The sequence below is a fragment of the Microcebus murinus genome, chromosome 8 (assembly GCF_040939455.1).
Source record: "Microcebus murinus isolate Inina chromosome 8, M.murinus_Inina_mat1.0, whole genome shotgun sequence".
Taxonomy (NCBI): domain Eukaryota; kingdom Metazoa; phylum Chordata; class Mammalia; order Primates; family Cheirogaleidae; genus Microcebus; species Microcebus murinus.
The window spans coordinates 70134989-70160610 of record NC_134111.1 but is presented as its reverse complement, the minus strand read 5'-3'; the positions used below and the strand labels follow the sequence as shown (position 1 = coordinate 70160610).

At 33.4% G+C, this 25622-nt stretch overlaps 1 protein-coding gene across 1 annotated transcript in view; it reads left to right on the top strand.

The window, feature by feature from the left end:
• The window catches only part of STK17B (serine/threonine kinase 17b), a 33624-nt gene extending 11844 nt beyond the window's left edge, over positions 1-21780 (top strand). Inside the window, exons 4-8 of the mRNA XM_012776954.2 lie at positions 9551-9695; positions 11718-11844; positions 13485-13533; positions 14690-14869; positions 18344-21780. Coding sequence (XP_012632408.1) covers positions 9551-9695; positions 11718-11844; positions 13485-13533; positions 14690-14869; positions 18344-18626 — 784 coding nt within the window. The 3' untranslated portion in view covers positions 18627-21780. The remainder of the gene's footprint in view (positions 1-9550; positions 9696-11717; positions 11845-13484; positions 13534-14689; positions 14870-18343) is intronic.
• The last annotated feature ends 3842 nt before the right edge of the window (positions 21781-25622 follow it).

Sequence of the window (25622 nt, the reverse complement as noted above, 5' to 3'; positions counted from 1 at the left end):
ATTTTTACAAAGCTAAATGTACATCCTCACACAAGAACTGATTAACAGCATAAAATAAACAAATGACAACACAATGTTTGGGGAATGTGGTGAAATGAATATATTTTTATTTTGTTAATGGGTAATTGAATTTTTCTGGAGAACAATCTGATGGGCAAATAGAAGTGAAATCATTTATATATTTTGTCCATCTATTTGAAAAACACCACTAAGGAAATAACCCAGAGAATAGAAAGGTAAATAAACTTCATAAAGGTATGTGTGAAGTGCAAAATACTATATATGGAATATGCAAAACACTATGTTAGGAATTGTAGCAATAAGAAATAAAACATATCTTGCCACAAATCAGTGAAAAATTGAAAACACCCAAATATTCTACAACTCACCAGGTGGAAGGAGTAGAGAATGGTTAAGGTAACTGTGTTTAATTAACCAGTACATTGACATGTGACTTTTAAATAGTGCCTCAGTTGCATGATTATCTGACACATTTATTACAAGTATGTAAAATGTGTGTTTGAAAATTTGCAACAGTTGAAAGAGATCAACTAAATTTATGTTTAGTATACTTTAGGTTGTGATAGTTTTTAATAAAGTAAATCTATTTTATAGCATACTGAAGAGATAAGTATTTTAGTAAAAAAGTATCGATAACTATAATAACTCATTTTAGTAGCTAACCTACTTCATTGCCTTTATTAATTTAAAAGTAAATTAGCCTTATATTAGTATTCAGTTATTTTAAGGATGAAAAGTTTTGTTTATATATTCATAAAAAAATCTGTGTTTTTGTGCCAAGAAATCGATTGCCTGGAATCAACTTGTAAGTAAAAAAGTTGATTTTCTAAAATGTTAAACTGACAAGTAGTTTAAAAATGAATAGTGTTCAAATATCTCAGAACAACAAGGTACCCTGTTAATGCGGCATATTTAATAGCACCTTCAAAATAAGTTAGAATTATAAAAAAGGGTAGGATACTACCAATGTGATTTCATTTTTCAGACATTTTGTGATTATTTTTGTCAAAGATTCTTCAGCTGACTTTTAAAAAATTATTTACTTGCATGACATATGCATGTTTGAAGTATGAAAAGTAGCTAATATTTTTCAAAAACAGTAATGGAATACTAGGTTTAGAGGGTGAATATACATAAGAACATTGACTACTTTCATATTTTTGGGATTTTTCTAAACAGTGGCAACAAAATCCATCAGATAGTTTTGAGACATTTTATGGATAGACCTTGTTCATATTCTGAAAAGTTGATAAGGTACCCTACCAAGTAAACTGGCAGAACTGTTACTGATCTCTGTACCTCTGGCTGAAGTGTAGCAAGCACTCAGCAAATGTTTGTGTAGATTAATATATTTAATTTCTTACCAGAGCAGCTAAGACCTACTAAAATGTATTGCTTGGACTTTGACTTATTTACTTGTCTACCACTTTTGGGATGGCATTGTTAGATTCCATAAGTTGAAGGTTAAAATTTGGTCAGACAGGTTTAGTTGTTTTAATAAGGTGGCATAATTTTAATAGGGTGCAAATAAAATGGTGGAATTTTTAATAACTGTTAGCAATTCAATTCCTTCCTCAAACCATCCTATGTACTCATTTTTTCTTCTCTACCTTTTTATTTTACAAAATTTCAGATCTACAGAAAGGTTGAAAAAATAGTACAATTAGCACCCTTATACTCTTCACTTAGTCACATTTACTGAAGCTTTTGAAATTTATAGGTACCATGGTATTTCTCCTTTCTATGTGGAAGTATTCCAAATAGGGACATTCTTCTATATAACTAACACCAGCATCAAACCTAAGAAAAGTTAACATTAATTCAATATTGTAGTATCATCTAATATACAACCCATATTTAAATTTCTATGATTGTACCCCAAATGTCATATAGACCTATTTTTTCCAATACAAAGTCCTATCAAAATTCACATATATATTTGGTTGTTAAACCTCTTTAGTCATTTTGGATTTTTTTTTTTTTTAAATAACATTGACATTTTTGGGGAAATCTATATCAGTTGTCACATGAAATATCCTACATTTTGGATTCATCTGATTGTTTCTGCATGATTAGATTTAGGTTAAACATTTTTGGTAGGAGGGCAGTGTGGGTGTTGATGTTTATTTATTGTACCACATCAGGTTGCAATAACATCAGGTTGTTTCATTATTGGTTTTGTTAAATTTGAACATATTAAGGTTTAGTTTGACACCTCTCCCCATTGTAAAGGAATATGTTCCCTTTGTAATTCATAAATAATCTATGTAGTGATTATTAATCTGTATATTTTCTTCTTTAATAACTTTTCATCCAGTGATTTCAGTAACCATTGATATACTTGCTTGAATTTATTTTAATGGATGTCAGAAAATGGTGATTTCTAATACTATTATTCCTTCTAAATTTATTAAGCCAGATTTTTCTGCAAAAATGTGCTTCCTTTCCTTCCCCGTTTTGGGGAACAGGGAAGGAAATTCATGATTTTATTAATTAAACTAACACATAACGTTAATTTGAAATAACCAATTAAGTTTTAATTAGTGGGTTATAATCAGTTTCTGCCACTATTTTTTTCATGCTCAAATTGTCCTAAATTTATCAGTGGTACCCTTTCAAGCTACTTCCTATGTCCTTTTGATATGATCTCATTAGTGTTTTGAGACCTTTCTCGCTTCATGCACACCAAGATTTCCAGGTTCATCTTGTATCTTCCTGGCCCAGACCTGTAATCAGCCATCTCTTTAAGAAGTTCTGGTTCTTTTTAATGGGAAATGGGATTTAGAAACCAAGATATAAGTGTTGGAGTTGCTCATTTTTAATGGGGTATCATTACTTCTAGGCCTTTTCTAAAAATAGTGTTAAGAAATCATGAATTTATTCTCAATGCTCCAATTCAAGTCCACCACATCAAGGTTCTTCATTTCATACTCTATGTTTGTATCTCCCTTCTCTCACAGTGCAAACCCTGATTCTCCACAATAATTATTTGCTTTATCAAACAATGCAAACAAACTAGTTTTAGCAAAGCAATACTAATACAACTACCGTTAGCAGACTACTTAGTAAAGTTCAACATTTGTTTTACTGTTGTTTTTGTATTCAGAATATAGCCCATTAAGGGTATCTAGTCAGAGTTACATAGTTAGATGTATTTGTTTCTGTTTATTTTTAATGTTAAGGTTTGATTTTTTAAAATCCTTTTTATTATTTTGAAATTGTAAAAAAATATTTGCATGATTCAAAACTCAATGGTATATAAAGATGTAAAGACTATACTACAAAATCTTGCTCCCATTCCTATATTTTCTACTGTCTTTCCACCAACATTGATAGATAACAATATATATTCATTTCTGGCTCGTTGTTTGTGTGTTTCATCTTGTAGATATAAGCAAATTTGTATATATTTCCCTTTCTTACAGATAAAGTAGCATATTTACTCTTTTGTATCTTGCTTTTTTGTTTACTTAACATTATATCACAGAAATCATTCTACATTCATAGGCATCTTTCTTATTATAATTATGGATTTTTTTTTAAATGGCTACATAGTACTGCATTGTATGGTTGGACCATGCTTCATTCAGTCTTTCATTGGATGGGCATTATTTGTGGAGGAGTAGCTTTAGGGTAAATTCCTGGAAGTATGATTGCTGGGTTAAAGAGTAAATACATATGTAGTTGAATTAGATGTCAAATTTCTCTCCATATGAGTCACACACAGTCACTTAAATAAGGCTCTTTTTTTAATTGTTACATTTGCTAATTATATGAAGCTATCTGGACCTTTCTTTTGGAACTACTGCAGTTACGAGTTCTGACAGATCTACTTTATTTTTACTTTTGTGTTTTGTTTTGCTTCCACCTAATGTAAACCTATCTTTGAACCAAATTATATTGTTTACTTTCATGAATTAATCGTAACTTCTTGCAATCAGCTTGTCAATTTTAAACAATTATTAAATCTTTCTGTATTATCTTCATTTGAAGTTCACAGGAAAGTATTTCACCACTGGTTTTAAAGTCTAAATGATTTTTTTTTAAGTTTTTTCTTTGAATATTTCTTTGAAAAGTAATATAGATATTACTTTTCTGGAAGGTAGTATTAGGTTTATTTATAAATTTGGGGGAAAATTTGAGATAGTTGAGTCATCCCATCCCCACTCTCTGTGTGAGGCTAAGACTTTCCTATATCGAGTATTTTAAGAGCATATTTGGAGAATTAAATAAAATATATACAAAGTTTTTTTAAACTTCTATAAAAAAGGTATTATCTAACTGGACATATTAAGTTTTTAGTGCTGAATTTTGAGCAAACTAAAATTGGTTATAAAGAATATTTATTATGTTTTGGAAAACATGGGACAAAATCTTTGTCCTAGAAATAGTGAAGGTCAAAAGGGGAACCTGCTTGTCACCAGATACAACTCTGTGGTTATTTAGAAGAGAAATAATATTTTCTTTTTGTCAACAAATTAAAATTTTTTTAAAATAAATTTATTAAATATCTTTAAGTAAATATTAGGGACCCAACAGAAAATGATGGAGACTACAACAAAACATGCAATATAGAAAGCCTTACTTTCTGGAATGATCTCCAGAGGAAAACATTTTATATAATCTTAGCAATTTCAACAATAACATGGGGAGTATTTACTATATGACAGGCATTAAGCACATTATTTGTATTCCCATTTAATTCTTAAAACAATCCTCCAAAAAGGGGGTTGGTATTCATATCACATGTTCTAGTTAATATTCTGACTAATTTCTTTCCATTCTAAAATTCCATGGATGTTGTTTCCCCTATTAGCATAGGAATATAGTTTTAAAAGAGACTCTTTTTTTTTTTTTTTTTTTTTTTTTTTTTTGAGACAGAGTCTCGCTTTGTTGCCCAGGCTAGAGTGAGTGCCTTGGCGTCAGCCTAGCTCACAGCAACCTCAAACTCCTGGCTCAAGCAATCCTCCTGCCTCAGCCTCCCAAGTAGCTGGGACTACAGGCATTCGCCACCATGCCTGGCTAATTTTTTGTATATATATTAGTTGGCCAATTAATTTCTTTCTATTTATAGTAGAGATGGGGTCTCGCTCTTGGCTCAGGCTGGTTTCGAACTCCTGACCTCGAGCAATCCGCCCGCCTCGGCCTCCCAGAGAGCTAGGATTACAGGCGTGAGCCACCGTGCCCGGCCTTAAAAGAGACTCTTAAAAAGCTAAAAACTACTTCATTTTGATCACTAGAAATAAATACTTATTTAAAAAATCTTTACCATGGCTTTTCAAAGCTATATGACTAGTATTTTATGGATAATGTAGATATTTTGTTTTACTGAAAACTTTGGCTCTCTGGTATCCATGGAAATTCATCACTTTGGATAGGAAAATATTCTGATTTTAATCTTTTATGTTAACTTTATTTTTATTATGTTATGGGAGTCTTTCTAAAAGATAATTGTATACTTCCCTACTAATTTTTAAACTGTGCTTTAGAAAGCTGTAAAAGACAGATGTAGATCTAGATGATATATAGCCGTAGGTTTAAATGACAGTATAACCTGTACCAAAGTACTGTTATCAATACGGTCACACAAAACACACACAAAAATGAATGCAAACACTCCAGCAAATTTATGTTGGTTGGTGTCCTAAGCGGGCAAACTCTTCTTATAGAAAGAGAAAAGGTAGAACCTGAATGTATCTTCCAGGGCAATGATAATGATAGGTGGCTTTTTAAACTGTAGAGATATTTTTTCTTTTTTGTAGTCACTATGGGTGGCTTTTTAAACAAAGGTTCTGTTTGTCTGCTACTTACTGCCTCTGTTTCTGTTTCCAATTTCTGCTAACTTCTGTAATTTGTTTCATATGTATCTATCATTTCCCTACTCTTAAGTCTTTCTAATTTTCTGTTTTTCATAGTTTCACCTATTTCCTCTTTTGTATGAAAAATGGCAGTCCTACGAAAGACGTTGGTCAGCTTGTCAAACTAAAAGGAAGAAACAATGTGATTGGCTGACAAGCACAGCAGTTTGTTTGGTCTTGTTATTAAAACAAGCAAAAAACCGTGAGGATAATATTTTTAGTTATAAAAGTAGTGCCTATTCATTCTGTTAAATTTAGATGATATAGAAAATAGAAATCACATGTAAACTATGGTTATTTTATGGTCTATTCCTGTGTTTTAAAATTATTATTTTTTGGTCTATGCATATATGCTTTTAGAAACAAAATTACGATTTACTGGGCAATACTATATTGCAACCCTCTTTCTTCACCTAAGAATACATAGTGTGCATTTTTATGTGTGCAATATGATGTTTCTAAAAATGAATTTTAATTTAGCAAAGACTTTAAAAATTTCCTTCAAAATCAAAAGCCCCAAAATTCAGAAATGTGAGATTCAGAAATGTTGGCTAGTGAACATTTACAGTGTATATTTGTTGTTATAAATTTACAGTGTATATTTGTTGACTCATTATAATAATAGCTAATATTCATTGAATATTTACCATGTGTCAGACACTGTGATAAAGATTTATTGAGATCTGTTTTGATCCTTATAACATCTATTGTGCAGTACTTTATCTAATTTAATTCTTATACCAATGAATTAGGATATATTATTATTCACATATTACAGTAGAAGAAACAGAAGCACATTTATCCCAGTTTACATAGCCAGTAGTGACAGCTAGAATGAAACCAAGGCAGTCTTGATTTTCATAGGAATCCCTATACTCACCCTGCTATCCTGTCTCTTAATTTCCTGGATACTGAGAAGTACTTTCTACACTTTCTCACTTTGTTTTCTTGTATTTTGTTTTGAATTTTAGAATTGGCGTGTTCTGGTTATTAAGTTAACTTTAGTGAATGTAACATAAAATATTGGGACATAAATAATCAGAAAGTACTCAAGAATGAGGTTTTTTTGTGTTGGTTTATTTTGTTGAGGAAGTGTTGTCCCAGGTAAAGTGCAGTGGTGTCATCATAGCCCATAGCTCACTGTAACCTCAAACTCTCGTGCTGAAGCGATCCTCCTGAGTCCATTAGCAATGACACCTGGCTAATTTTTCTAAATAGGATATTAACTTTTGCTCAGGTTAGTGTCAAACTTCTGAGCTCAAGCAGTCCTCCCACCTCAGCTCCTAGAGTGCTAGGATTACAGGCGTGAGCCACTGCGCCCCGACTAAAAATGAGTTTCTTACCTAAACAATTTATGTTGCTGTAATAATGAAGAATTTAGATCTTTCTATTTTTTATATCATAATAGTAGATATAAATATGTAAATCCTTATTTTACACAGTTTTCTTGTAATTTCAAATTGTTTGGTCTGATTTTTTATAAGATAGGACTGGATTATCAATATTCAGATCTTGTAAATTGCATAACAAAGAATTCTAGGAGAATCTAGTGTCATCTCTTCATTTTCTTATTTGCTTATGATTGCAAATAGTACATTGGTATTGTTACTTAATATAATATTAAGTAATATTATCCTGAGTATCTTTTCAGGAATATGTTTAGACCACTTTCTGTTTTGAGAGGATTTGTCTAGTTAAAACTAAATAATGTAACCAGAAAGAGAAGGAGTGAGAGTGTCACTGTCACTGTGATGTGGGTTTCCCACTCTGCTCTCAGGAGACCTTGAGAAAAGGTGTGACAAGTGAACACTGACATGTAGACCAAGGGACCACTGGACAGTCTGTATATTAACTCTTCATGAAGATTAATTAATTTTTTTTAGATAAAAAAATGTTAATTTCTAAAATTGTCTTCCTATACTGGAGTTCACTACTATAAATTTAATAGCAAATTAAAATTTTCAATACTCAAATTGTCTTTACTATGATTCCTTGAAGCAGATATTAAAGTTAATTTCTCATGAATTTACGGGGAGTTTTAGTGGATAGAATAGTATTGAAGTGACATATATGTAGTTGGGGCTTGCACACGTATTCCTTACCAGTGGTCCTACAGAACTTTTCCTGCAGTGTCATAAACAAAGTGTAAAGTAGCAAATCTCTGTGGCTTCTATTTGGCCCACTGTGTACAGATAGCTTGATTGCAAGTTACATCTGCAGTGTGAAGTGTCAGTCCTTGTGACTTTCAACTTGGGACTCAAATTTGAGGCTACCATCAGTTTTTCTTCTCATATCTTTTAATACTTGTGACATATTTCTTCCTCTTGGCAGTCACTGAGACTTCTGAATCCCATTTTCCACACCTCTGAAGAATGACTACCTATTCCATCATTTATTCATTCAGGAAATGCATACTGAATACCTACTGCAGTACATGCAAGACCCTGTTCTTGATGTTATGGATAGCAGTGAACCGAAGAAATATAAATACAGTAATAGTATTTTCTAGCATGAATGAATACCTATCTTATCATATAGAATATACTTTACTTGAGTATTCCCAAACATGCCTTACAAATTTATGAATAAATACCTAGTTTTTTTGTATGATGTTCTAACCTACCAATTTTATCTTATTTAAATTTAATCCTCAAAAAAAAATCTATTGATTTTAGTGATCTCTCTGTTTCTCAGATGGGGAAACCCAAATAAGTGACTGACCTTAAGTTATATTGCTGGTAAATAGCAGATTTAGTGTTTAAATTAAAATCATTTGATTCTTTTATATTAGCTTTGTAGAAAGTGGAGATGAGATGACTCAACTATCTCAAATTTTCCCCACGATTTATAAATAAACCTAATACTACCTCCCAGAAAAGTAATATTATATACTCTATTATAATGCCCTTTTTAGTACTATTTAGCTTTCAATTCTTTAAAATATTTTTTATATATAATACTTTAAATATATAAAATATTACATACTTACATATATTTGGGTTCTTATAACACACATACACACACACACCACACACACACACACACACACACACGCACACACACACACACACACACACACACACACACACACACACTTGAGTTCTGGCCACAAGTAGTCTACCTGAAGCTACAGTATAGGATACGGACTAGGAATGTTGTTTCTTATCCATATTATGTAGATTCATATTCTGGCCCCCTGTTTACTATGTGACCTTTTACAAGTTGCTTAACCTAATTGTACTTGTTTTTTCATCTGTAAAGTGGCAGTAATAACCACCTACCTCACATGTTTGTTAGAATCAAAATAGATGATATTCATACATATATATATAGGCATAGAGCAGAGCTCCAAGTGTTAGCCATTATTTTTGTTATTTTTATTGCAGAGTTAGGGCAGCCTACAACATTATTGGATCATGAAACAATTCAATTTTATTTATTAAATATGCAAGTATTAATACCCAGAATTTGAAATATTTTTGTCATTTATTTTCTTCTTTACTCCTCCCTCTCTGCCCTGTCTTTAAGTGTGTGTATGTGCACGTGTGTGCGTGCACGCATGTGTGTGTAGATGCTATGTGTCTTTTACTTAACATCTATACAGTATTTAAAAGTTTTCATTTTTAGGTGAATGATTTTTTCAAGCTTCTATTCTTTGAATTTTATTTTAGTGCTGCAGGTGGAGAAATTTTCAACCTGTGTTTACCTGAGTTGGCTGAAAGGGTTTCTGAAAACGATGTTATCAGACTTATTAAACAAATACTTGAAGGAGTTTATTATCTACATCAGAATAACATTGTCCACCTTGATTTAAAGGTAACATACCATGTGATTTAAATTGACATAACATCTGTGTTCTTTCTCTGCTCTTGGAATGCACAACTGCAACTGGTATTGACAAGAAACAACAGATCATGGTCATTTAGACTGCACTGGGTATGCTTTTGCTTACCTATGTGCTATATGGCCTTAATTTTGTGTTGGCAGACAGGAGAAGGCTACGTGTATGAACAGCTCAAATTAATTGCTGGGCTTTTAAAATTCATCATTCCGTATGTTCTAATCCTATAATCATGCCATTCCATCCCACTCTCATAGCCACATTCTGGACCTTCTTATTTTATAAAGCTGTCTACCTCTGAAATACTCAGTTACAGTCTCCATTACTGAAGATCAGCTCACACTAATCCTCATTCCTTTGCTCCCATTATCCTCATTCATTTTTGTCTTGAAGCTTTCAGTCTTGGCTCCTTCCAGATTATTCAGGCTCCTTACCCAATTCCTGAAACCTCAGCCTCCCATATTATCATCCTTTCTCGTTCTCCTTCCTTCACAGCCACACAGAGGACCATAAAATTTAAATCAATCTGTCTCTTATTTTTTAAACAATGGACTCTTCTTTCTGTGCAGTCTCCCTGCATGATCCTTTGGCTTCCACTACCACTTTCATCATAATAATAATTCCAAAATCTCTACCTATAGTCCATGGCTCTCTCCTATTAATAATTTCTAAATCTTCTTACCACTTTTACAAAAGAAAAAAAAATCTGTACTTCTGTATTGGGCATGCTATGGGGAACAGTATTTACCATCTAACATTTCTACCATCTCCCCTACTGACAAGATATGGGAAAAGAGGCAACAGAGTAAATGCCAAGATAATTATGCTCCCACCAGCTTCCTCTTGGGTCTTTTTCCTGCTAAAGACAAGCCAAATGCATTACATAGCATCACACAGCAATTGAAGTCAGGATGGTATATAAACCTGGCTTTTTTCTCTCACCTTTTCTTCTATAATGGTTTCTGTGCTTTAATAATAAACAAGCATAAGATTTTCCCAAAGTAAAGAGACTATTATGGGCCAGGTGTGGTGGCTCATGCCTGTAATCCTAGCACTCTGGTAGGCTGAGGCAGGAGGATCACCTGAGCTCAGGAATTCGAGACCAACCTGAGCAAGAGCAAGACCCCGCTCTATTTTCTATTTCTATAGAATAGAAAAAATTAGCCGAGCATGGTGGCACATGTCTGTATTTTCAGCTGCTCGGGAGGCTGAAGCAGGAAGATCGCTTAAGCCTAGGAGTGTGAGGTTGCAGTGAGTTCCAATGACATGCCACTGTACCCTTGCCGGGGCAACAGAGTGAGACTCGGTCTCAAAAAATAGACATAAAGAAGAGATTATTATGATTCTTTGCACAGACTTTGGGAGCAGCACCTTGACAGGTGTATGGTTTATAGCAGCAGCACAGAACTTTGTAATAGGCCTTAAGGCCTGCAATAGTATAGCATAGTCACATGGTTCTAGGAGATAGTGGATGAGGTGTACTATGCATCTTACTGTCTAAGCTAAAACCTAGGAACAGTCACACCCAGAACCATCACACTGTACGGAACCATTTTCTGTTTCTGGAAACGTATGCATATTCTTTCCTTTATGCCGCCTTTTGTGCTATTTCTCAGAGTACCTTTCTAACTAGCATACTCCTACTTATCCTTTAAGACTCAGCTAAGGCATCATCTCTACTGAAAAGCCTTCTGAATTTCTTATGGGTAGAATTAGGTAGGCTTGTCTTTATTATTGAGTAATCTATATCTCATTATCTATCTATATGACTCCTTTTTTTCCCCCAAACCCAGACCCCTTTTTGAGTGTGTTTTAGGCTTTTTATGCATCACTGAATGATAGCTCCTCTTAAATAGTAAAGCAGTAGATGTTTGATGAATGACTCAGTGAAATGTATAATAGCTAAGCAATAAATTCCACTTAATTTTCCTCCATTTTGAGACTAGTGTTCTTTTATTTATGTATTACTAATCACTTTTTTGTTGTGCTTTATTTAGCCACAGAATATATTATTGAGCAGCATATGCCCTCTTGGGGATGTAAAAATTGTAGATTTTGGAATGTCTCGAAAAATAGGGAATGCATGTGAACTTCGGGAAATTATGGGAACACCAGAATACTTAGGTAAGAATTTCCTTGTATTTTCTATACCATTCTGAAATTTATTACGTTAATGATACCTCTAAAAAACTGTATATCTTAGAGTATGTGATTCTAGGATTAAATTCATTCAAGTATTATAATGCATTGAAACTGGGTTATGACACATTTAAGTGAATATAACAGTATTGAAACATTTACAACAATTCAGACATAGGATGTTGAATGTGTAAGTGCAGAAGTTTAATGTTTGTGTGTAAAGGCTTTGTAGATAAGGAAAAAATAAATGAGTAAGAGGGAGGTTAGAGAATAGGAGAAAAATGGAAAAAGAAAAACTAAAAGAATCAAGTGGCACGTGATTGCCTTTGAAGCCTGGCTGTTGGATAGATCTCATTTCTGTTCCTCTCTGGCCCCCACTCTGTAGCTGTTTACAATACAGTATTTTCAGTTCTGAAGGAATTTGTTAGTAGGGCAACTCCTTTTTGTTTGTTGCTGCTGTTTAAATATGAGGTTTTGCATAGGGTTGTGAAGGGAGGGTTTTGAAGAAGGGTGCCAGAAACAACCTATGATTAGGTAATCTAGGCATATTATACAAAATCTACAAATCAGATCATGCATAGGAAAGGTTTTTAAGCTGTGTGAATCAGGATATGAAGTATTTTAATTTATAGTAATATTCTTTTTACCTTTTTTTGTTGCTGCTTTATTGATATCCCCATGAGGGCATTGAAAAGATACAGCTAAACAGAACAGGTACCACTCAGCTAGGCAGCTGTCGTTCCCAGTAATGAAAAACAAAGTAAATTCCTGACTTTTAAATGCTAACAGAGGCATTGGTAGCCTAGAATAAATGGATGTAATTGTTGATAATGCAGCTCAAAGTAGTATGTGAAAAGGTTGTAGGTGGTTAATGGAAGCTGACAATATATATGACTTAAAGGCTTTATTTAACAAAAATGTTAGCCTTTAAGAAACAGTTTTTCTTTGGAGAAACTATGAAGCCATATTGTGAAACAATGTTATTTTTCAATCATAAATCCTAGTTTAGGCTGTACTAATTTGAAATATATGGTAATGTTTACAAAGTACAGAGAATTATTTTGTACCTTTTTTTGATAAGGGAAGAGATAGCAGGAAATTAATTGCTTAGGAAATTAGGTTTCTGATAGTTTTTAAGAAGAATATTTAATCTACTTAAAAAGCTAGCACTTCCAAGAATCATTTGTTCATAATTTCAGTGCAAGTATGTATGATCCTATTTACCCCACAGAAAAACAAATCAGCCTACTAAAATAATGCAAATTAATTCTTAATAGAATAATAATAATTTAAACTGAAAGTTTTTTAAAATTCCAGCTTCTAACATTTTACTTCATAAAATTTTTTTCTGAGATTAATCTTAACAAGTTGGGTTTTAAAAACTACATACCTACCAGTTATCCTAAGAATATTATCTATGTTTTTGAGGCATCCAATCTTATAATTTGCTCATTGTTAGTGATGTTTAAGTGTCCAATTACAAGATAATTAATACTATACTAAGTTTCTGTTGGCCTTATATCATTAGGCTTTCCAAAATTATATCCAGTTGTAATTTAATATAAAATAATTTTCAAGTTTTGAAATTTGTCAGTATTGAATTTGAATTTTATTTTCTCCTTCAGCTCCAGAAATCCTGAACTATGATCCCATTACCACGGCAACAGATATGTGGTAAGATTTTGTTAGTTACCTAAATGCTTTTATCAAAAGTTGGGTAATAATATATTCTGGAGTTATTTGATTCCAAGTGTAAATAATAAGTTTTTATTTAAAAGATTTTAAGTATCATTATGCTACAGGAAAATACTTACCTGTCCATTCTTTTTAAGTAACACTTAGGTTCTGAGCCAAAGGTATAGAAATAAATATGAAAATCTCTTTCTGTGATGAAAACTCAGTTGAGTAAAAGACCAAAATAATTGGAGTACAGTGCTACATATTCTGTAACAAAGGCAAAATGCTCAATAAGCGTGGAAGAAGCAGCAGATGGTATATTGCCAGGTTCCACCTCACAATGGGAGACGTTTGATCTAGATATAGAAGAACCAAGCAAAGAAATGACGTCAAGTCCACCAAAGAGTTTAGTTTTATGAGATTACATCTCTAGGGAATTGTGAGTTTTGAGGCTAGCACAGAGAGAATATGATAGGAAATAGAACCAGAACAGATACTGGAGCTTCAGTTAGGACCACAGAGGGGACTGAGTGCATGGGCTAAGTGGAAGAGTTTAGGCTTTTCTCTGTGTTCTGTGGAACTGCTTATGGGTTTGCCCAGGACAAAAGATCCTATGGCAAAGTAAGTTTGCAAATCATGTACCATGTTGTCTCTTTCTGGCTTTGGGGCACCAAACTTGTCATTAACATATTTACAAATTTGAAAAGTTTTGCAGTAAAAAAAATTGCCTGCCTAACTTTGTGCTTTGCCAAATTGGCAGCCCCTATTTGCACAGAACCCCTCACAGATCATTACTATGTCATTGAACACTATTTAGGAAATGCTACAGCAGCTTTGTATACTCCACAAAAGGTATCTGTGTGAAGGAGAGACTGCCCATATAATGATATACATTTAATACATTATATTAATGTTATATAACACACACATGCATTCCCTTGTATTCTCTTTCTGTGAGGCAAACTTTGAGATAACACAATTGTTTTAGTTTTAATAGTATTATAGGAACTTTGAAAAGCAGTTTAAGTCTGTAGTTTAACTGTACCAGTTTTGAGGAGAGGAATATGTAGAGTCAATACTTTATATTTTACATAAATGTTTTAAAATTCATATACATTTTAAGTTCCCCTCTTCTCTCTTATTTGTTTTTCAGGAATATTGGTATAATAGCATATATGTTATTAACTCATACATCACCATTTGTGGGAGAAGATAATCAAGAAACATACCTCAATATTTCTCAAGTTAATGTAGACTATTCAGAAGAAACTTTTTCATCAGTTTCACAGCTGGCCACAGACTTTATCCAGGGTCTTTTAGTTAAAAATCCAGAGTAAGTAATAACTTTGGTTTATTTAAATACTATTACAAAGTAAATAATATTTGTCTATTAAGAAAGCTATGTTCTAATATAGTATAAAATTATTAGAAGAATACTCCTTTCAGGTAAAATGGGGAGAAAGGTGGTATGAAGATCATTAACAAATACAAAATTTCAAATATAAAATATACAACAGGAAATTTTAGAATAAAGAAAAGATTTGGGTTATTTCTCAACCTGCTACTAATCCCTGACATTCTCTAAAATAATTAGAAATAGAAAATTTGTAGTATACATGGCTGGTTATGATAAAGATTTTAATGTGAATAATTTGTAGTTAAATAATTACAGTTATGTAACATGTACAAATGATTGTCAAATCTTGACAGATTGAATGCCCTTTGACAGCCTACTAAGGCAGTTGAAACCATGGTTCAGGACTCTTATTTACTCATTATCAATTTCAGGACAAGAAAAGGAAAAGCTGACCTTTTCTTTACCAAAGTTCTATTAACTTTAAAATGGCCTGGCTAAACATAATGTAGAAGCTATGATATAGTCCCTTGGGCTGCAATCCTGATTTTCTTACTTTTTCTGTCTTTCATCTCTTTATCACCTGCAGAACTCAGTTTTTTTATGTTTTTTTTAAAAAAAACTCATAGATTTCTTAACTATTTTATTGGCTTCTACAAGTTCAAACAAACTCTCGCTGGCTGTATTTTGGAATATACACATGAATGGTTATTTAGTAGAAACAGTAATAATTCTGTAGTTTCTCTTTATAAGCAATTTTCATTTTCTTAATTTTTTTTACCTAGATTCTCAAGTTTCTGTAATGAGCACGTTAATTTTTTTTAATCAAAAAAAAACTAAAGGCCGGGCGTGGTGGCTCACGCCTGTAATCCTAAGCACTCTGGGAGGCCAAGGCGGGCAGATTGCTTGGGGTCAGGAGTTTGAAACCAGCCTGAGCAAGACCCCATCTCTACTATAAATAGAAAGAAATTAATTGGCCAACTAATATATATAGAAAAAATTAGCCGGGCATGGTGGCACATGCCTGTAGTCCCAACTACTCAGGAGGCTGAGGCAGCAGGATCCCTTGAGCCCAGAAGTTTGAGGTTGCTGTGAACTAGGCTGACGCCACGGCACTCACTCTAGCCTGGGCAACACAGTGAGACTCCGTCTCAAAAAAAAGAAAAAAACTAAACATAAAAACACAAGACTATGGAAATATATCCAAATGATAATGGTGATTAGTTAAATTTATGAATTTAACCAATCATAATATGTTATATTATGAATATTAGTTATAAATATAGGTAGGTGTTTCCCCTCCTTTTGAAAAATTGTGATTATTTTTTTTGATACAAAGTCTCACTGTTGTCCCGGTTGGAGAGCAGTGGCATCATTCTAGCTCACTATAACCTCACACTCCTGGGCTCAAGCCATCCTCCTACCTCAGCCTCCTGAGTAGCTAGGACTATAGGTACACACCCTGGTAATTTTTCTATTTTTTATAGAGACAGGGTCTCGCTCTTGCTCAGGCTGATCTTTAATTCCTGAACTCAAGTGATCCTCCTGCCTTAGCCTCCCAGAGTGTTAGGATTACAGGTGTGAGCCACTGCACCCCGCCAAATTGTGAAAATAAAATTTCATAATAGAAAATAAAATTTAAAAACTCAAAGTATTGGGCAAACATTGACAAATAGCCTTTGTTTTCAAGATTTAGCAGTTGCTAAGAATACAAAAGACTAATATAAGAGAATATAAGTTAGATATATTTTTCTCCAAAGGGCTTGTCATTCCAAAAGATTTTATAATTTTACTTATTTGTATCTGTTAGGTTAACATACGTTCTCAAGTTTTTTGACTAGATTCTCATCTATAAGCTCGATGACAAATTGAATTTTTAGCACATGTCAGAATTAAAGATATTCTAGGTACTTTGCTTTTGTATCTTTCAGCAATCATGAGTAAGACACTTTTATACATAAAATGAATTCACATGTGAGCAGGCATCAGACATGGAGGTGATGAGGAAATGCAAAGTCTAAACTTTCCTTGGTTTCTTTCATTTCTTATTCTGTGTCTTCAGGTATAGTTGAAGCAAGAAATATTATAACATATTTGCTTACTATCTGTATTTATAGCATATTTTTCACTTGAACTGGCCAGTTTTTATTTTAATTTTCTAATTTTTTATTTCAAAATATTAAAAGGATAAAAATGTTTTTGTTACATGGATCACTTTTGTAATGCTTGAATCATGGCTATAAGTTTGTCCATCAGTTTTGTTTCTTAAGAAAAAAAATATTTCATTTACCTAGAAAAAAAGGCAAATATTTCTTTCTGCAGTGAAGGAAATCTCAAAATTAAGTGCAGTTTCCATTGTCTTCTAGTCAGGGGCAGACTAGAATCAAGACTTCTTATAAGAGAAACTAGTGTTGTGTCCACTAAAATTTCTTTCCATGTAAGTTATGTTTCCTAGAAAAGGTTTATTGGAAAAAATAAAGCTATTTTTATCCTGCTTCTCATACAGATATAAATTTATGATGGAATAAAGATTTAAGCAAAAAAAAAAAAAAAACCATGAAAGTGCTATAAGAAAACTTGTATTATATTTTCATAATCTTAAGATATTGGTAGGGTTGGGCATTAGAAGTCATTCAGAGGCAGCTAAGCACAGTCTTTCAAAATATAAAGACTTGGTAACATTACTCATAATTTATCCTATGGAAATAATCAGAGAAGTTCCAAAAAAATTTTTTTCTTAATGTTCATTGCTACATTTCTTATAATACCAAAATGCTGGCAACAACATTGGGGATCTAGTTAAATAAATATGGTATATCCATGAGGAAGAGTACTCAGTAATACAGCTGTTAATATGTTAAATCTGTACTGATGAAGAAAGATGCTTGGAATGCATTGTTGAGTGGGTAGAGAAAGCAAATTGCAGAAATGTGGAGTATATGAAGCTTTGTGTGTGTGTGTACATATGTGCACACATATGTAGAAAAAATATCTGGAGGGTGGTGGGACTGGGGAATGAGAAAACAGAAAATAATTTTACTTCTTACCTTCATGGGAGATGACATGGTATAATGTTTAAAAGCACAGACTATAGAGTCAAGGTCCCACTTGACTGTACCATTTACAAGTTAGGAGATTTCGGGCAAAATTCAAGCCTCTTGGTATCTTATTTTTCCTATATCTTTTAAATGAGCATAATACCCATTTCCTAGGTTTCTTGTGATTATTGGATAATATATTTGAAGTGTACAGAAGAGTCCCTGGTGTATAACTAAGCATCCCATTAAAAAAAATGTTAGCTACTATTACCATTATTATTCCCTTCTGTTTGAATTATAAATTATGAGCATGTGTTATTTTTATAATAATTAAAAAATATGTAATCTATAAATCTGAAGACATTTTCAACTTGATTTTTAGTTCTCAATTTTCCTTTGGTGCTTTCTTTCAAAGGAAAAGACCAACAGCAGAGATCTGCCTTTCTCATTCTTGGCTACAGCAATGGGACTTTGGAAACTTGTTTCACCCTGAAGAAACTTCCAGTTCCTCTCAAATTCACGATCATACAGTAAGGTCCTCTGAAGACAAGACTTCCAAATCCTCTTGTAATGGAACCTGTGGCGATCGAGAGGACAAAGAGAATATCCCAGAGGATAGCAGCGTGGTTTCCAAAAGATTTCGCTTTGATGACTCATTGCCCAATCCCCATGAACTTGTTTCAGATTTGCTCTGTTAGCACTTTTTTCTTTGACTCATTTGGACTGAATTTGAAATTTTATATCCACTCCAGTGTGAGATTGTGGTTTGAGGCTTCATATATGGCATGTTTATATTGTAAATGCACTTTTGCCTAGAAGAATTTAGGGAAGTGTTTTTAATACCAAATTACTTAGTAGCTAGTATAATATAATTTCCTATCCTGAGAAAGCTCCGCAAAGAAGAAAATATTTAAATATATGACAAAACATAAAATTCTACATGTGAGTTCACATGTTAATGAAAGAATTCAAGTTCAAGTGAACTTACCAAAATGTTTCACATATCGGGGAAAAAAAGTGGTTTGGGTTATAGTATAGTTGGTATAAACTGAACAAAATGAAGACATAGGAATTAATAGGTTCTCTAAGATGAGTCCTATACCATACCTCTGTTGACATAATTTATTATATTTAGTAAAACAGTATCAAATTTAAGCCAAACTATATACTACTTTATAGATGCTTAAGAGACATTTTACAATTGAAAATGTTTTTCAATTACAGATATTTCAAAACAGTATAAGATTTCCATTATATATGATCTGTTGTATGAGAGAGGCCCTTTAACCAGAGCAAAGAGGGAGCTAGAAACCTGATCAGAGATATTCTCTATAATCTGGAGCAGGAAAAGAGTAGCATGGTTTCATTTTTTTTTAACTTAAATGCCTTTTGCCCACTCTCAACATATGTCAGATCTAGCAAGATCTGAAAGAAATGGAGAATAGATGCTATACAAGTGTAGAGGTTTTTCATCCTCTAGAATTTCTGGAATAAAAGGTACTTACGTAAAATTAAATGTGTTTTAGTTTTAGTTAGTCAAACATATCTGTTAATTGAGTATAGAAGAAAATGTTGACAGACTCCGGCAGCTTACTAAATTTTAGATGTCGTTTACATCTTAGAATACAAGCCAGTCTTTCAGAGTTCTAAAAGTGTGCATTAAAAAATCACAGCCCCAGTAGGAGTATTAACACAGTGCCAGAATTAGCAGTAGCAAGGTTGATGTGATCATAAAACATGACATCAAGTCCTTCTAAAGTTCTTGGGTAAAATTCCTAGTGAGTGAGGGGGCTCAGCATAAGGCCATCTGCAGAGTGGCCTGTCTGTATGGTCCTTTGCTGGGATGAATGCAAGTAAGAGTCCACAGAGAACAGAATATTTGATCAGTGGCCAGTGACTATGTTTACTCCTAATGGGGGTGGGAAGATTTACTCTTTTCAGAGTAATCTTTGATGAGTTTTCACCTGATAACCATTAAGAAGTCTGTTATGTTAAGATAACGGTGATCTATGACCATGTTATGGTATCAAAAGAAACTATATTTTGACAAAAAACAACAACCTGTTGTTTCCCCTTTGAATTGTATAATGCTTTGAAACCTTTAACTTTTCAAAATTTTCATGACTCCAAATTCTTTAATATCTTAAAGCTGTTTTTAATGATTATCAGGTCACTTTATTTGACTAGTGAATTCCTTTAACATCTTCAGCATTTTTTAAGGAAAATTTATTTCTATGTGTGTATGTGTGTGTACATGTGTATATGTATAGGTGTATGTATATATGTATAGACAGATAAAATATAGTCTTTAGACAACTTTCTCTTAGAGATTCTTGGCTATAGTATATTGTGCTTAACTCAGGTGCCAAAGGAACTCTCTTCTTATGACATATAAATATACATTTAAATTCTTTAAGAAGTAGTTTGTTGGTCGAATAAACTAGATATTGTGGAAACTGAATTGAGCTCTTTTATATCTAAAACTGATGAGTTATTTCTAAACTGTTGATTGTCCATTTACTTACCTTCAGTGTTAAGATAAAGCAAGTAAAGCTTAGTCATTGGATAATAAGGAAATGATAACTTTTCTAAAAAATACCATATTATATTTTTTTAATTTGTAAAGGAATCATGCCATACCAAAAAATAAAAATCAAGAATTGTTTGAATTTTGAATTATAAGCTAGTTCTTAAAAATACATTTTATACCAACTTTCTCTTTCTCTGAGGAATTTTAAAATATTTTACATGTTTCCCCTTAGTTTAGAATACATGGAGTTATAAATTTCCATGCCTCTTTTCCTAATATTAAGTTTTATTATAAAAAAGCAACTAGTGTTTGCACAAAGAATATAAAAATCCAGTTTTTTCATAAAGGTTCATTTAAGTATTTTTACTGATCAAAATGTGGAAATAAACCAATCTTTCAAGAGAACTTATTAGCAAATGACTCAGTTCTTATTCTTTTTCTCTGAAGATTAAAAAAAAAATCATCATCAAAAGTAGCTGAGGTATCTCACTGAAGTAGGAATCTACAGAGCCTGAGTGGATGGATGTCAGTAACACTTAAACACATCTGAGGATGAATGTTGTGATAATTTTATAAAATTTAATTTGCTTTTTGGATAGGATCCCTGAATAGATGGGATTTTAAAATACATGACATTTAGATAACAATTACAATTGTCATTTTAATAATTTTCCCTACAGTAAAGTTAATCTAGCTCTGAGCAGTGAACTTATAGAAGTTCACTGCTTTAAAAGAAGTAAGCAGTAACTGTTCTCCAGTCTGTGATGAGATAAGGTGCTTGTGCCAGGTTGTAAATCAACATACTGCTTCCTTTATCAAGGAAGTCTTGTTACAAAAAAAAGTCAGCTGAACCAGTGTTATTAGTGACATAATTGATTTTCATATTGGCGCAAGCTCTTTCCTTCATTTTAGACAAATCACAAACAGTTCATGGGCCATGTTTTAAGTAGCCTTGCTCTAGGCAACATTTATAAATGTTGATATAACTTTACATTTCTTCTGTTTATTTTTGAATTTTAAGGTTGATATCTGACTTGGAAACTCGTCCTTATTCATTGTTGTACAAACAACTGTAATTTCAAATTGTATTAAAATTATGTAACTTCCAATTTGGGGGATTATCAATTTATAATTTTATAGAAGTATTTTAAAGAACAATAATTATAAATTTTGCATAAATTTAAAATGCCCTGCCATCTTAACTTTCATTAAATAGTCATGTTGCTTAAGTCATATGGACAGACATGATTAATATTCTAGTAAAAAAAACTTTATTGTGTCAACTTGATCCTTCTGGCTAAAAATTAAAAAGCACTTTTTTACATTTGTAGTTGTTTGTTCTGAAAACCTTTCCTGGATGTTCTAGCCTTTGACCTAGGTCATCTTTGAACTCCCTTTCCAATACGGGTATGTGTATTAGATCCTGTCTGTAGGAAAGGCCACATAAATTTGAAAACAAATAGGTCTATTCTCTGGTAATGAGAGATTTAGAAAATGTCAATGAATGGCAATGCACTACATGTTACACAGAGATGAATAAGAGGTTTTTCAAGAAGTTTATCTGGTTGTGAACTAAGTTTCAACCTATTCCCATTATTCGTGATAGTTATGTTCTATAAAGTGCCCACACTCTATTAGTGACTACTGATGCATTGCTCCTAGAACCTAGGACCTAGGGGAAATACAGGGTTATTTCCTACAACACTCAGTTCATAACATTTTTGTCAATGGGTAATATTAAATACATAACCTTGTTTTATGTGCATTTCTGTTTAATGACACTTCAATATATATTGTTGATTCATTAACATTGAGCTCATGGCCAGTAGCACTAAAACTTATGCCTGAATGAAGCTTACCACATGTATTTTCTCTATAAAGGACTCAGCCTTAACGGTGAGTAAGAACACTACACAGAACTTCAGTACTACGCTTTGGGACCATTTTAACACATTAACTGCCATGTGAGTTGTATTAATATTTAACTCATTCTAGTTTTGAGCCTCGGGACTCGTGAAGCATATGTAACTCATATCTCTTCACCTTGGGAGCTGTGATAACTATTTTTCAAGTTGCATGTAACTCACAGAAAACAATAAAAAATACATTTTTAATTAAATTAAAAAGGATTGTTTTTAAAGTTAGTTTTTATTCTATTTTCATAATCAAACACCGTGGCCCCAAGGAAAAAAAATTTTTTTCTAATGTGGCAGGTCAATGTGTTAAACTATGAAATCACCAACAAAAAATATAAGAATAGTAATGACACTTAATAGCCCACAAAAGGACATTTGTTTTACAATGAAAGAACTGAAACAAGAAGGCAGAGAATACCCTTATTCAACCTCAGCTGAGAGTAAGTTGTGTCAGGTGACTCAATTTTTTACAGTGAATATTGTCTGTAAATGATCATAAAAGCACCATGAGTGTTGATTTTGGAATTACAAATAAATTTTGACAAATAGGTGCATTCACAAATAATCTGTGAATAATGAAAGTCAACTGAATATGGTGAAATCACCATGTAAGGGATATGAGGTGTGATGAGAGAAATGGTGTGCAGACTTAGCAATTAACTACATCTGTAGGAAAGAGAAATTGGTATGTGTTGGAACTTTTAAATTATAAGCACTTGCTTTCTGGTTTTATATTTTATTTTTTTGCTCTGACACATAGGCATTCCCAGATTTTTCTCTTTTACTCCTCAGCACTGATGTTATAGTTATTATCTTTATTTGGATACAGTATATTAATAAGTACCTTCAAATGTAAAATAGCTGTAAGTCAAATCATGATCATAGTCTCCCTTTCAGTATTACCTCCTCACGCAAACTTCCTGGCTTCGTGTTACCTCCCTTAGTTAACAGCAGTATTCACCCACACATCAGAACTGGAAATCTCTAGGTGTCATTTTGAAAATTTTGTTTCCTTACTGCACCACTTTCAATTAGTCATTAGCTTCTTTCTTATATCTTATAGTCATCTCTTGATTCCTAGCAGTACACAGTCTTTCTTCTAGATCTAGAGCATCTCGAAAGAGGTCAGCCAACTTTTTGTGTAAAGGGCCAGTTACATATTTCAGGCTTTGAAAATTAGACAATTTCTGTCATTGAGTTTCTGTAACAGCTACTCAGCTCTGCTGATGGAGCATAAAACAAATGAGCATTCCAATAAAAATTTTCAAAAACAGACAATGGGGCATTTAGTTTGTTAACTCCAAACTAGATTTTTGCAATGGCATTTTAACTGGTTCTCCTAGCTCTAGCATAATTAAGGTGGGAGGAGAGGCCAGAAGCAGACAGGGCAGTGTGATGTCATAAGCTAAGGGAGAAATGAGTCTCATCTAAATTGACTGTCTAGGCTGGGTGTGGTGGCTCATGCTTGTAATGCTAGCATTCAGGGAGGCTAAGGTGGAAGGATTGCGTGAGCCCAGAAGTTTGAGACCAGCCTGGGCAATAGCAAGACCCCATCTCTATAAAAAATGTTTAAAAAACTTAGCAGGCTTGGTGGCATGCACCTGTAGTTCCAGCTACTTCGTAGGATGAGGCAGAAGGATCCCTTCAGCCCAGGAATTTGAGGTTGCAGTGAGCTATGATGATGCCAATGGACTCAAGCCCCCAGCAACAGGTTTTGATTGAAAACCCTGATTCAATCAATCAATCATCTAACAAGCTGACTTCCTAGAGGACGACGACTAAGAAATGATCATTGGATATAACAATTTCTCTGGAACGGTGAGTTTACAAGTGCTTAAGAGAATAGGAAGTAGAAGCCAAAGATTTGTATCATTCTTTCAAGAAATCTTGGGGAAGAGGGAAGAGAACCATAGTCAGAAGAGTGTTTAAAAAATGTTTGAAAATGAGGAACACTTGAAAATGTTTGTAGGCAAAGTGGAAGAAGGAGTCCACATGGAAGCCACAATTGAAGTACATGATGTGCAAGATGACTGATGATAGAAAATGCCAGAGAAAGTGAGGGGATCACAGGCACAGATAGGTCAGCCTCAGCTAGAAGAAGAAAAAACATTTTTTCACAGACAAAAGTGAAGGAAAAGAGCGGAAATGACTATAGAGATGAGAAATAAGGGGCTGATCAGTTTCTCCTTTAAGAAGATTGCAACTGGTCTGTCTTCTGCTGAGAGGGTGGAGGAGAATGTGGCTTGAACTAAAAATTTGGCAAGAGGTAAGGAACAGAAGAGTCCTTGAACAGTGTCAAATGGGCAGAACGTATATACTGTCAGGAGAGACAGACATTAAATACCAAACTTCTTAATTTGTGATTAAATAATTGTATAAAGTATGGGGCCAGGTAATCTTGGTAATACTAGTTCATAAAATTTCTGCCTGTATTTTTCCCTTTTATATCAGGAGACTGTGCTTTTTTGCATCAGGGGAGGTATATTGTATCACTCCAAATGGGGCAAAAAAAAAAAAAAAAGCCCAAAACTTTCTATAGGGACTTTTGCTTTCAAATATTTAAACCTATTGGGAAAAATAAGAGTTTAAAAATGGTGGAAAAGGCTCAGAGGGAAACAAGAAGAGATTGATCTCTGGATCTTAGAGCAGCAAGAACCTTGCCCAGTTCCCCACTGCATGTTGAAAATATTGCAGCACCTGCAGAGAAAGTTCCAACACCAGGAATGTGGCTTCTAGGGCTAAGGGAGAATGAAAAGGGCTGTGTGAGGGTAAACATTGTTTCTTGAATGAGCATGGCAGGGAGAGGGAAGATAGCATTGAACCTGAGAAGAGTTTCTCACTTGGGTCTTATTACAGCTATTCTTTTACTTTGGATCACAACCTCATGAACTGAATGCTGTTACCATAAAGACAACAGTAGATTTCATATAACTGGTTCTAACAGTGTCTAACTGGTTCTAACAGTGGTGGAAGCTGAATTCATAAAACCATAATGCAAGTCCCTAATGGTAATTCTATGATTTTTGAGGACGAGGTAGGTTGGCCAACTCTCCAGCCATAGCCAAGCTCCTTCTCCCTTGACTGCCTCCACTGTAGAGGCTATTCCAGTTCACTTGGGGTTAAGGATGAACTGGAAGTCTGCTGGGTGGCTTCTTTGATTTCTTGATGGAAACCAGAAATGCTGCTGAAAGCCCCACACCTCACCATCACCTTGGATGGGAACTGTTTCCACCATCTTGTAACTATGA